The sequence below is a fragment of the Triturus cristatus genome, chromosome 8, assembly GCF_964204655.1.
Source record: "Triturus cristatus chromosome 8, aTriCri1.1, whole genome shotgun sequence".
NCBI classification, from domain to species: Eukaryota; Metazoa; Chordata; class Amphibia; order Caudata; family Salamandridae; genus Triturus; species Triturus cristatus.
In genome coordinates, this window is record NC_140591.1 from 69,676,086 (window position 1) to 69,690,278 (window position 14,193).

Consider the following 14,193-nt stretch of genomic DNA (forward strand, 5'->3'; position numbering starts at 1 on the left):
ATGGTGCACTTTCCCACCCAGGGAAAACAATGCTGTTCAAAGAAAGAGGAGAAAACAAAAGTAGTGATTCGCTGGCAAACTCTGTAAAGTGGCACTACTGTGTTTTGGGTGTTAATAAAACCAGTCTGGCCACTTTGAGAATGCTTTAGTTATTTATTTTTCGTATTTTGAACCTGTATTTTCTCTCCGTCCCGAGGCTGCACTTTGGAACAGAAAAATTTCACAAACACTTCCAACAAAAGTGTTTTTCTTTTTTGGATCCATTTCACAAGGGAACGAATGAAAGAAAGTAGAAGAAACAGACAGTGAGAGACGTTTATTGAAGCACGGTTTCAGCGAGAGAGAGACAGAAAGAGAGGGGGCAGCTCACAGCAGCAGAGCAGGAAGTAGACATTTCGACCACTAATTAATCCTACCGTAATACACTGGCACCTAAAGAACCACCGCAACAGAAGCAGGCTGCACGATCGGCCACCAACCAGTCCTTGCCGTGACTCCTCCTCCTCAGCTCCACAGCACTCAGTTTGCCACGTGCCCGCGCCATGAGGCAAATCAAATGATTCAAAAATTTAAAAAATGATGACAGGCCTTCCCCTCGTAAGTTCATTGGTCCACTCTCTCTGGGCAGGCCAGCAACAAGAAGCAGGGACGTCACAAGTAGTGTGTTCGTGCTATGAATGGTTGACGGCCCGATTACAGATCCTCTCGTTGGGCGCCGCAGAAACCACAGAAATTGTGCAAATGTCGCCCAACTGTACACAACCCGCCAGAGTCGTTTTTTCCCGCACAAATGGGAAAAATGTCACCTATTTAGCACCCCCCCCCCCCCCCCCCCTCCCACAATATAGGTTTGGGAGCATTTTTAGGTCGAAGCGTGGCAGACAGCTCAGTTGTCTGGTTTCCTAATAACATCTTGGGGAAATTCGGACTGCTTTCCTGGAAATGCATTTTGCCCTTTGCTCACTATTGGCTTTGCTTGCTTTCTAATTGCTGACTTTATTTGTTTTAGCAGGGAGCTTCGCTGTCAAAGTGAATAATAACTATACGCTAAAGGGCTTACTAATTTACAGACCCCCGGGCCCCATAGCCAGGTTCGAGGAGAGTTTGGTTGAAGGAATCATGGAAACCGCACTGTGCACTGACAAGTTTATGGTACTCGGGGATCTCAATCTTCATCTTGATAACCCCTCAGATCACGCCAGTAAGAATTTTGGCCAGGCACTGAAAGCCCTCCAACTCACCCAAATTGTTAGAGGCCATACCCATCAACAGGGTCATCTGCTGGACCCCATATTTGTCAACTGGGGGGAAGCGGAAGCTATGACCCCAATTCCCGTCCCATGGTCGGACCACTATTTGGTCCCTTTTTCAATACGAATCCCGGGAAGCAGACCCCCACAGCCACCAGTTATGTACCACCTCAAACGGAAATGGGCTACATTCTCTCAGTCCAAATTTTGTGCAGAATTAACAAAAGGAGGAAGCCCAGGAGGGAAGGATGCTGACACAGCCAATGCTAACCTCTGCACACGCATTAATCAGGCACTAGACTGCACAGCCCCTTTGCTAAAAACCAAATCTGGGGGACGCATAAACAAAACTGCCCCGTGGTTCAACGCTGAACTAAGAGTTCAGAAAACTGCACTGAAAAGAACTGAAAGAGAATGGCGCAAGACTCTCTCTGAAGAAATCAGAAAGAATTATCTAATCGAAAGACGAACCTACCATGGACTAATCAGAAAGACAAAAACAGCATATTTTACGAATAGGATCAGTGAGGCTGGTAACTCGACGAAAGAGCTGTTTTCACTTTACAAAACTCTTTCAAGCGGAAACCCAGCTATTGCCCCCGCTGACTGTTCGCCAGAACTGTGTGACAAAATCGCAGATTTTTTCTCAGATAAAATAACAAAAATCTACTCAGCATTCCCTATGCAGTCCAAAATCGGGGCTGACTATGCTGACGGCCCAAGGGAGTGGGGAGATAAACCTAGACTTACCAACTTTACTACCCCTCCCACGGAAGATCTTCTAAAAATCTGCAGGTCGGTGAAGACGGGCTCTCCGAGAGACCCTACCACACCCAAACGCCTGACGGATAGTCTAAGGGTACTAGAACCATACATTAGACATGTACTCGATGTATCTTTTACCACCAAGACAGTACCAAGGGAGTGGAAAAAGGCGGTGGTTCTGCCCCTCAGGAAGAAACCTACCATCAGTTTTGAGAAACTTGACAATCTCCGCCCAATTTCACTCCTGCCCTATCTAGCCAAGGTGGCCGAAAAAACGGTCAATAAACAACTAATGGACTTCGTGGAAAAGGCTGTCCTATTGCACGACACCCAATTCGGATTCCGCCCCCGTCACTCTACAGAGTCCGCACTGCTTACTGCAGTTGAGACCCTACGTCAGGGGGTAGATGAGGGACACACCATGGCCCTCATCCTATTGGACCTGAGTGCAGCGTTCGACACTGTGGCGCACGACAACTTGCTACAGTGTCTGAACAACGGAGGTATATCCAAAGCTGCACTCCGATGGTTACAATCCTTCCTGACAGGGAGAAGCTTCCAGGTTCGCCAGGGCGACCACTACTCGAGAGACATAGGTTTGGGTCAGGGCGTCCCCCAGGGTTCGTCCTTGAGCCCAACCTTGTTTAATCTGTATGTCTCTCCAGTGGCTTCAATTGCCGTGAGTCACGGATTGAGCATCGTGTCTTACGCCGACGACACGCAGCTGGCTATCTCCCTATCGCGTGCACCCGGTCTTGCGATGGACAGTTTCAGGAACTGCATGCAAGAACTTGCAGCCTGGATGTCCACCAACTGCCTCAAGTTAAACGGCAACAAGACCGAGGTGCTCGTTGTGGGGGGGAACCCATCTGTCTGGTCGTCGGCGTGGTGGCCTCCATGTCTGGATGAAGCTCCCATACCCCGCCAGGGAGTAAAAAACCTAGGCGTATGGCTCGATGCTGACCTATCTTTTGGACCCCAAATAGACCGAGTTGCAGGCGTCTGTTTTGGTGTCCTAAAAACCCTAAGGAAGGTTCTTGACCTCCTTCCAATGTCAGCACGGAAAACACTGGTACACGCCCTTGTGACTTCACGCCTAGACTATGGCAACCTACTTTACCTAGGTACCACCTGCAAAGCCATGAATCGCCTCCAGGTAATACAGAACGCGGCAGCCCGTCTCATCCTAAAAATCCCTAAACGATCAGATACTAAAGCCGCTCTCAAAACCCTCCACTGGTTGCCAGTAAAAAGCAGAGTGGAATTCAAAGCCCTCTGTACATGCCACCGCATCCTGGCTAAGAAATCTCCTATTCCACTCCAGAACTTAGTGACAAGGTATACACCTGCACGCGAGCTGCGCTCCTCATATGAGGGCCTACTTAAGGTTCCTAGGGTTAAAAGAGCCCGTATGGGCGGACGTTCCTTCCGCTATCTGGCAGCGAAAAGCTGGAATTCCCTCCCTCTCCATCTCCGTCTGGATCCATCCGAATCTAGCTTCCGCAAGAACCTAAAAACACACCTGTTCTCCAGATAACGGATCACTAGTCTCCACCTCGCTCAGAGTTCTTCAGTTGCAGCGCGGGGACACGCTTTGGCGTAACCAAGCGCTTTATAAGCTTCCCTTAATAATAATAAAGCTTGAGTTTGTCTCGTGCGAAGAGCATTCCTTATTTACTGTATCTTTGTGAGTGCTCCCTTTCTGTAAACAGGCCTTTACATCTTGTTACATTTGCTGTGCATCTAAAGTCAGACGTCAAATGCTCTGTCTTTTGATAGAGCTTGGTGTTTACCTTTCTTTCTCAGGCATCAAAGTGAGAGGGTTTATGCAACAATCGTGCTGTGAAAGATCCTTTTTCTAGCTCACAAAAAAGTTGAAATGTCTACAATGAACTGTGCAGACATTTCAGACCATATCAGAATTAGGAATGCATAAATAAAGTATTATGTAATTTTGAAGTGTGGTGGAAACAAATATAATACGTTCATAACAAATCAATACACTAGGTGATGACATTTCCACACATTATCGTTAGAGCGCTGTATACTTTAATCAGTATAAAATCCCAATTTGGCTTCAGGAAAAACCACAGTACGGAAAACGCCCTCCTCGCTGCAACAGACGACATCCGTACCTTACTGGACAAAGGAGAAACAGCAGCCCTCATCCTCCTCGACCTCTCAGCGGCGTTCGACACAGTCTCTCACTGCACCCTAATATGCAGACTCCATAACGCAGGGATCCAAGACAAGGCCCTTGAATGGATTCGCTCCTGCCTCTCCGGCAGAACGCAGCAGGTCAGACTCCCCCATTTCCTCTCGGACCCTACACCTACCACCTGCAGAGTCCCCCAGGGGTCCTCCCTCAGCCCTATGCTCTTCAACATCCACATGGCTCCACTCGCCCCCATCGTCCGAACCTACGGACTCAACATTGTGTCATACGCAGATGACACCCAACTCATCCACAGCCTATCCAACAAACCCAACACCACCAGACACAACTTTTGAGAAGACATGGAAGCCGTCGCCAAATGGATGAAAAACAGCTGCCTACAACTAAACACCAATAAAACGGAAGTACTCATCATGGGACCAAATCCAGATGCCTGGAATGACACCTGGTGGCCCCCCGCCCTCAGAAGCCCGCCCACCCCCACGGACCGCGCACGCAACCTGGGAATCATCCTGGACTCAGAGCTCAAAATGGACCGCCAGATCAACTCGGTCTCGTCCTCCTGCTTCCACACCCTTCGCCTCCTACGTAAGACCTTCAAATGGATCCCCCTCGAACACAGAAAGCCCGTCACTCACGCCCTGGTCACCAGCAGGCTCGACTACGGCAACGCACTCTGAGCCAGAATAAACAAAAACCTCATCCGCAAGCTACAGAAGCTACAGAACATCCAAAATGCTGCCGCAAGACTGGTCCTCAACCTGCCAAGACACTGCCACATCTCCCAGCACCTGCGCACACACTCCACTGGCTCCCCATCGAAGCTAGAGTCACCTTCAAGATGCTAACCCACGCTCACAAGGCCATCCACGAGACCGGACCAGCATACCTGAATAGCCGACTCAAATTCCACGCACCCCAAAGGACCCTACGATCAGCCCAGCTCTCGTACACTTTAGTCCCCCACACCAGAAAGACCAGATCGGGCGACTGCTCCTTCTCCTTCCGCGTGGCCAGAGCCTGGAACGACCTTCCGCTCCACCGCAGACAAATAACATTGCTCCCCATCTTCGCAAGAAACCTCAAAACCTGGCACTTTGACGGACCCCCTCCTTGATGGACTGGAACCTGCGAACCCACCAGCGCCTTGAGACCCTTACAGGTGAGTAGTCGCGCGTAACAAACACCTGATTTCATTTGATTTGATTTATCAGTAAAACTGTATATCCGTGCAAATGTAATGGCCATTTCAATTGAAAATATGTTGTCAGTCATGGCAGTTTGCTACCACCCCTTGCATACTCCACTTTACACCAGTCCACTCTACTCTGCACCATGCCACTGCACTTTTACTCTGCACCACTCCACTCTGCACCACTGCAGTCTACACCTCTCCACGCCATTGTACCCTATGCGTCTCTACTCTACAGTGCACCACTCTAATTTATGCCATTGCACCTATGCCACTCTGCACCACTGCACTCTTTGCCACTGCACTCTACACCACTCCAGCTTAGGTCACTCCACCCTTCTCTGCACCCCTCCACTCTATGCCACTCACCCCCACACCACTCCACCCTACTCTGCACCAATCTACTCTACTCTACTGTACGCCATTAGGTACCACAAAACTCTCTCCACCAATAAACTCTACACCAAAGAACTCTACTTTGTATCACTGCACTCTTCGCCACTCCACTCAATGCCACACAAATGTATTCTGCATTATTGCACTCTACTCCACTCTGCTCTACGCCACTCTGTGCCACTGCACTCTACCCTGCACTACTCCACCTACTCTGTACCACTCCACTCTACACCACTTCACTCTACTCTGAAACAATCCACTCTACTCCACTCTGCACCACTCCACTCTTTTCTGCAGCACTCCATGCACTGTACTCTACATCACTCTACTCTAAACTAAAGCACTCTACGACAATGCACTCTACACTACCCTATTCAAAACCAATGCACTCTATGCCACTGTACTCTACACCAATCTACTCTGGACCCCTGCAATCTATGCCACTGCACTCTGCATCACTGCACTCCATGCAGCTCTATTCTGCTATGCACCACTGTACTCTACGGCAGTCTACTCTGCACCAGTCTACACTATTCTACTGCACTCTACGCCTTTCTATTCTACACCACTGCATTGTACAACACTCTATTCAGCAACACTTCACTCTCTGCCACTGAACTCTGCACCATTCTACTGTGCACCACTGCACTCTATGCCACTGCTGTCTACGCTGCACCATTCTACTCTACACCATTCTACTCTGCACTACATTACGCCACTGCTCTCTGCAGCACTCCAATCTATGTCACTTCCTTCTATTCTGGGCAAATCTTTTCTGTGCCACTCTACTCTGTGCTGCTCTACTCTGCTCCACTTTATGCCACTGCACCTTACTCTACACCACTGCACTCACCACCAGTGCACTCTACCCCACTGCACTATAGGCCACTCTGGTCTACTCTACACCACTCAAATCTATGCCACTGCATTCTACGGTGCTGCGACACTCTATCCCACCTTATGCCACTCTACACTACTCCATGCCACTCTCCTCATGCTACAAACTTTTAGACATACTGAACAGCAGTCACGCTGGTCTACAACATGGCTAAAACACATTGGCAAAGCCAATAGCTCTTGCATAGGTGAGACCTATGCCTGGAATGACACCTGGTGGCCCCCCGCCCTCAGAAGCCCGCCCACCCCCACGGACCGCGCACGCAACCTGGGAATCATCCTGGACTCAGAGCTCAAAATGGACCGCCAGATCAACTCGGTCTCGTCCTCCTGCTTCCACACCCTTCGCCTCCTACGTAAGACCTTCAAATGGATCCCCCTCGAACACAGAAAGCCCGTCACTCACGCCCTGGTCACCAGCAGGCTCGACTACGGCAACGCACTCTGAGCCAGAATAAACAAAAACCTCATCCGCAAGCTACAGAAGCTACAGAACATCCAAAATGCTGCCGCAAGACTGGTCCTCAACCTGCCAAGACACTGCCACATCTCCCAGCACCTGCGCACACACTCCACTGGCTCCCCATCGAAGCTAGAGTCACCTTCAAGATGCTAACCCACGCTCACAAGGCCATCCACGAGACCGGACCAGCATACCTGAATAGCCGACTCAAATTCCACGCACCCCAAAGGACCCTACGATCAGCCCAGCTCTCGTACACTTTAGTCCCCCACACCAGAAAGACCAGATCGGGCGACTGCTCCTTCTCCTTCCGCGTGGCCAGAGCCTGGAACGACCTTCCGCTCCACCGCAGACAAATAACATTGCTCCCCATCTTCGCAAGAAACCTCAAAACCTGGCTCTTCGACGGACCCCCTCCTTGATGGACTGGAACCTGCGAACCCACCAGCGCCTTGAGACCCTTACGGGTGAGTAGTCGCGCGTAACAAACACCTGATTTCATTTGATTTGATTTATCAGTAAAACTGTATATCCGTGCAAATGTAATGGCCATTTCAATTGAAAATGTGTTGTCAGTCATGGCAGTTTGCTACCACCCCTTGCATACTCCACTTTACACCAGTCCACTCTACTCTGCACCATGCCACTGCACTTTTACTCTGCACCACTCCACTCTGCACCAGTGCAGTCTACACCTCTCCACGCCATTGTACCCTATGCGTCTCTACTCTACAGTGCACCACTCTAATTTATGCCATTGCACCTATGCCACTCTGCACCACTGCACTCTTTGCCACTGCACTCTACACCACTCCAGCTTAGGTCACTCCACCCTTCTCTGCACCCCTCCACTCTATGCCACTCACCCCCACACCACTCCACCCTACTCTGCACCAATCTACTCTACTCTACTGTACGCCATTAGGTACCACAAAACTCTCTCCACCAATAAACTCTACACCAAAGAACTCTACTTTGTATCACTGCACTCTTCGCCACTCCACTCAATGCCACACAAATGTATTCTGCATTATTGCACTCTACTCCACTCTGCTCTACGCCACTCTGTGCCACTGCACTCTACCCTGCACTACTCCACCTACTCTGTACCACTCCACTCTACACCACTTCACTCTACTCTGAAACAATCCACTCTACTCCACTCTGCACCACTCCACTCTTTTCTGCAGCACTCCATGCACTGTACTCTACATCACTCTACTCTAAACTAAAGCACTCTATGACAATGCACTCTACACTACCCTATTCAAAACCAATGCACTCTATGCCACTGTACTCTACACCAATCTACTCTGGACCCCTGCAATCTATGCCACTGCACTCTGCATCACTGCACTCCATGCAGCTCTATTCTGCTATGCACCACTGTACTCTACGGCAGTCTACTCTGCACCAGTCTACACTATTCTACTGCACTCTACGCCTTTCTATTCTACACCACTGCATTGTACAACACTCTATTCAGCAACACTTCACTCTCTGCCACTGAACTCTGCACCATTCTACTGTACACCACTGCACTCTATGCCACTGCTGTCTACGCTGCACCATTCTACTCTACACCATTCTACTCTGCACTACATTACGCCACTGCTCTCTGCAGCACTCCAATCTATGTCACTTCCTTCTATTCTGGGCAAATCTTTTCTGTGCCACTCTACTCTGTGCTGCTCTACTCTGCTCCACTTTATGCCACTGCACCTTACTCTACACCACTGCACTCACCACCAGTGCACTCTACCCCACTGCACTATAGGCCACTCTGGTCTACTCTACACCACTCAAATCTATGCCACTGCATTCTACGGTGCTGCGACACTCTATCCCACCTTATGCCACTCTACACTACTCCATGCCACTCTCCTCATGCTACAAACTTTTAGACATACTGAACAGCAGTCACGCTGGTCTACAACATGGCTAAAACACATTGGCAAAGCCAATAGCTCTTGCATAGGTGAGACCTATTGACTTTGCATATGCTTGTTTAATTACCTATGCTGCTTGCGAAGGTATCATTCCATCTCTTGGTGCTTTATTTTTTATTTCACTAATAGTAAATATGTTGTTATTTACTAATAGTGTAACAAAACCCATAAACCTGAGCTGCCCCTGTGTTCTTGCCACAGATTTTGTGTCACCTCCGAGGCTAGGAGTCGCAAGGGGCAATCCAGGAATCACAGCTTGAACCCCTAAATGACACCTTTGCTGGAACTGTCTACCTCTTTTTGATTCTCACGTTGTACCAGGAAGAAACTGAAAAATGTAAGCGGGGAAAAGAGATTTGAAAGGGACCAAACATCAGGTAATCAGCTGTGCAAACACTGATACCTCCTCGTTGTGCCCCATGCCGGCAACACCATCTAGTAATTATGTTACCTTATCAAACGGGGTGTAAGAAATTGGATTATTTGTGGTGGGTGGTGACCTACCTCAAGGAACAATCATAACCCTTGTCAGGGTGAATCCTCAAAGTCACTAAATTGACCTAAGCTCAATCCCCTAGCAACTATGGAACATAGCAGACAGGATTAATTTAGGGCAATGTGTAAAGTATTTATGCAGTACTCAAACAGCAATAATGTGGAAGTGCAACACAATGAAAATCCCAAACTGAATTAGAAAAAATAAAGTAAAATATATTAAACAAATTTACACCCAAATGACAAACATCCAATTAGGAGTTATGATTTTCTAAAGGTTTATGTAGAAATAGTACCAAAAAGCATAAAGTGGCAATGATTGTCCATTGTCATGGTGGATGGGGACACCTAGGCACAATTTTAGACTGAATGTGATGGAGCGCAGGTTGGATACACCAACAAGGTTCCTCGTGGTCAAAGATTTTACCTTGTGACTTTAGTTCTTCAAGTCCTAATCCACCACAGAAGTAAACTTCTAAAAAAAAAAACAGTACCTCAGTGGAGTTACTTAGAGAGGCACACAGTGTCAGGCAGAGAACCAACCTCAGGGTCCAGTTGCTACTGGTCAGTTGGAGGAAAAGGCCTCTTGCTGCATGTTTTGTCCTTGTCGCATTAACAAGAGGTCAGCCTTATGACACTTGGAGTCCTCTTATTTGTCCTGGGTACAAGAGAGAGTAAGTCCAGTCCTTTGGGGCTTTTCTCAGGTTGCAGACAGCAGTATCAATCCTCTTCTGACCTTTCTCAGGTCCTGGAGTGTTTTCACGTGGGTGCCTGAAGGGGACTTATTTGTGCCTGGCATAAGGTAGTGGGTGTTCATAACTTATAAGCACGCCCAAACTCATGGGGAGGTGAAAGTTCCCAGTGCATACCCAACCCACAATGGGTATTTTCAAGATGGTAAAAGTCTTCAGCTGTATTAAACTTGGGCTCTAAGGTATGGGTGTGTGTGTGGGGGGTGTACTATGGTAATCCTTAGGGGTGGGTGGAAATTGCATAGTCGTGCAACGCAAAGCTCCGCAAAACAGTAAAAAATCTCTGCGAGCACGCAGAAATTCTGCGAACACGGGGTATTGCTTGTTCGCGATGCTTTTTTCCTGTTCGCAAACGCTGTTTGCGTGCTCCGGGGGAAATATCTCGCGAACATGCATTTTGAGAACGCGAACAAGCAAAACATTCCGCGAAGCCGCAGAATTGTGGGCAATTCCGTGTTCTACGAGGAACGCAAAATTACCCAAATTCCGTGAGCAGATTACTAACCCAGAGACAGGAGGCTGGTAGAACAAAGCAGAGTTTTCTAGCAACCTGACAGCGGATACACAAGAATAGTTTTGGCATCCAGTTTCCCTTCCTTTCAAGTCCTCCCCCAGTGCTTTGTGTTAACAACCCAGAGCCAGAAGGACAAAGCAGGCTCTTCAGCAACCAGACAGTGGATACACAAGAATTGCTTTACCATTCTGTTTCTCTCCTTTTCAATTGCACCCCAGTTGTATATGTGAACCTAGCAGACCTATCAAGCAGGATTTGGTATTGAAGCAGGATTTGACAGTGTAATGTCAAAAAAGATGCCTTTAGGGTCACCTGCCAGGGAAAAGGTAACTATCTGAAAATTAATTTTTCCTTTATATTTATTAAAAATCCAACTTCATCATTGTATTGGATTTTTAGTAACTATTCAAAATACTTGTTTATTCAGTTTTCTAGCTAGTCCAATCTCAGAGATGCAGTATTAGATTTTGCATCTGTACTCTGGTTTTCTATATAGGATAGCTAGGCCTGCAGCAGCATAAAACAGCTTTTGGGTGCTAGTCATAGTACGGGAATGTTAACATTAAATTTCGACATGTCCTAACTTCAAATACTATCCACCTTGCTTTAAGGTGACAAGACCTACATAGGGGTGACTTCATAATATTTAAAGGGAAGATTTTTACCTATCAAAAAGCTTTATTTTGAGAGGTCGAATTGAAGTTTTTACACTACTACAAACAGGATACACTGGTAGGCCTGAAGCCATGTTTTACATTGTTACTGTAGTGAATGCCACAATTCTGTACTGCAGTCCACTAGTGACATTTAACTTACAGGTCCTGGGTACTCTTTGTACCATATACTAGGTACCTATAAGAAAGGTACATATACCATTTAGGTATATACCAATTTGACCATGTTTAAAGGCATGCAGGCACTTTACTAGTTGTCAACAGGGTAAGTGTGCAGAGTTTTAAAGCCGCAAAAACACAGGGTGCAATAAAAGCCGAAAACCAGAGGTGACCACACAGAGAAGGCAGACTTCCTGCATGGGACAAATAAAGTATTAATAATAACTTATGTGGTACTGCTTCATCAATGTAACCATAAAAGGTGTAATGAATCCTTGACTCTGTAATTCTGTAAAATTGGGTATGAGCTGCAGACCGCACAGCCAGCACCTTGAAGGAGCAGCCTAGAGGTGGCCTAGCCATTAGCAAAGAGAGAGCCAAGCTATAGTTAAGTCAGGGGTCTGGGTTAGCTCTGAGAACCAAGCTGAATATTTTGCATAATATTTTGATGGTCAAAATATTCTCTATGTAAATCATACATCAATTTTCATTAAAAAGATAGGATAAAGGCTCATTAAAATGAAAAAAAAAATAAACATTGCTTAATGTCCCAATTACATATATGTGATAATTTCACAACATTGAGTGACATTCTTTGAAAACAATATATTATAAATAATGACAAATTCAGGTTTACTCCCGTTCTCTGACAATGTTGCCACAAGTTACTTATAGCGTGTCCATTTGTAATGTTCTCTGTATTTATAGCCTACATTGTTATTAAATGTGAAGTAAGATTATTTTACATTTACTATTCACAATTGATGTTTTTGTATAGCTCAGATTGTGAATGAAATTGCTTCAATGTGCTCTTAGCGTGGTTGTACTCTCAGCATGTTTGGTAAAAGAAAATGATACATGTGATGTAAAATGAAGTGGCTCGTATTACACAATTTTATGATGTTGCCTCATTTGTTTAACACCAATGGACAATGATTTGTGTTCAATTATTTAATGAATTAGTATTAGCACATATAGAGTTTTATATATGTATTTATACATATTATATAAATGTATATACAGCTCTATATGCATCCATTCATAGTTATATTTATATATTCAATATATTGTTTATAGATTATATATGGTGTGATATATTATATATAACCATATATGAAACTCAATATGTGCTAATACTGATTCATGAAACAGTTGAACACAAAGAATTTTCCTTTTGTGTTAAATGGATAAGACCACTTTACAAGATTGTGTAATCCAAGTGAAATAACATTACTTCTCATGTATCATATATATCACTCACACACACACACACACACAGTGCCTCAATGCAGATACATACTTGACGTTTATTAAACTGACAAACAGTAAACACTTTGTAACATTAGTTTGCTCTGTTGTTTACCCTAATGCAAATGCCTTTTGCACCAAGCCCATCACAGAAGCAGCAAACCGGTGCAAATTAATTTGCCCCTTTTTCCACAATGAAAAAAGTTTCTGTGATATAGACGATGCATTGACCCTCATTACTACACACCCGTTTTTGCACAAAGAGCAGGTTGGTCAAAATGCTTTTCCAACAACCCCTTTAAGGATTCAGATGTGCTGTTATGTGCTCCTTGTGGATGTAAGAAGTTTGTACAAGCACAGCCGTGGGCAACAGTTGGGTAGAGTTTCAGTGTCACAGAATTTGCTGGGATGGGTTTGTAAGTAGCAGACTCATATCCTTGTGAACATGATGTATTCATACAGTGTTTCTATCATCTTATTGTAGTGGAAGTCCCAGGAGCTGCAGCAGCAACTGGAGGTTAAGAAGTTGGCGATCGCCAAGCTCCATGACCGAGAGAAGGTTCTTCAAGCGACCTTTCACGCGTCCCTCGGAGAAAACAACAAATTTGCTGACTTCCTCACCAAGGTCTTCAAGAAGAAGATCAAGCGCACCAAGAAGAAGGTGGTGGAAGGAGAAGAAGGTAGGTCTGGTCAACTACTCGCTCACTGAGAGCTGGGGAATGCTTGAAGCTCCAACTCTTTCAGCGGAGTCTCTATGATAAAGTGTTTTACAGCTGACCATCTGCAGTCAATCCCTCATAGACTTGTATATCTGTATAGTAGAGGGGTGTCCACCGTATGTCAGCAGGACCAAGCCAACAAAGACTTCCAGGATACATTTACATACAAATAATCTGAATGGACATCATTTTCAGTCATTTGTTATAATTTTGTTTATCTTATCTTTATCTTTGTTGGACCTGGGACTCCTAGGTAGGCTTGGTACATCCATGGGTACCAAAACAAGGGTGCTTGTTTGTTCCCGCTTTTCTCCCTTTATAAGATTATGAATCAAGGGTTACTTGACTTCAGGATAATTTGGACAACCAGAACTAACCATAGCTAAACAGCGAAGCACAACACAACCTTATTAGACTTTCCACCCTTTTCTGTTTATTCTAAAGAGCCCTAGAGACATACATTTGCCCCAAGGTTGAGGATCAAGGCATTGCAGCTTTTCATAGCTTCTACATTATCAAAGACCATCATAATTTACTTGTATTC

At 46.0% G+C, this 14,193-nt stretch overlaps 1 protein-coding gene across 1 annotated transcript in view; it reads left to right on the forward strand.

Moving 5' to 3' along the window:
- The window catches only part of CFAP44 (cilia and flagella associated protein 44), a 557,576-nt gene that overhangs the window by 455,932 nt on the left and 87,451 nt on the right, over positions 1 to 14,193 (forward strand). Inside the window, exon 34 of the mRNA XM_085621005.1 lies at positions 13,415 to 13,610. Coding sequence (XP_085477131.1) covers positions 13,415 to 13,610 — 196 coding nt within the window. The remainder of the gene's footprint in view (positions 1 to 13,414; positions 13,611 to 14,193) is intronic.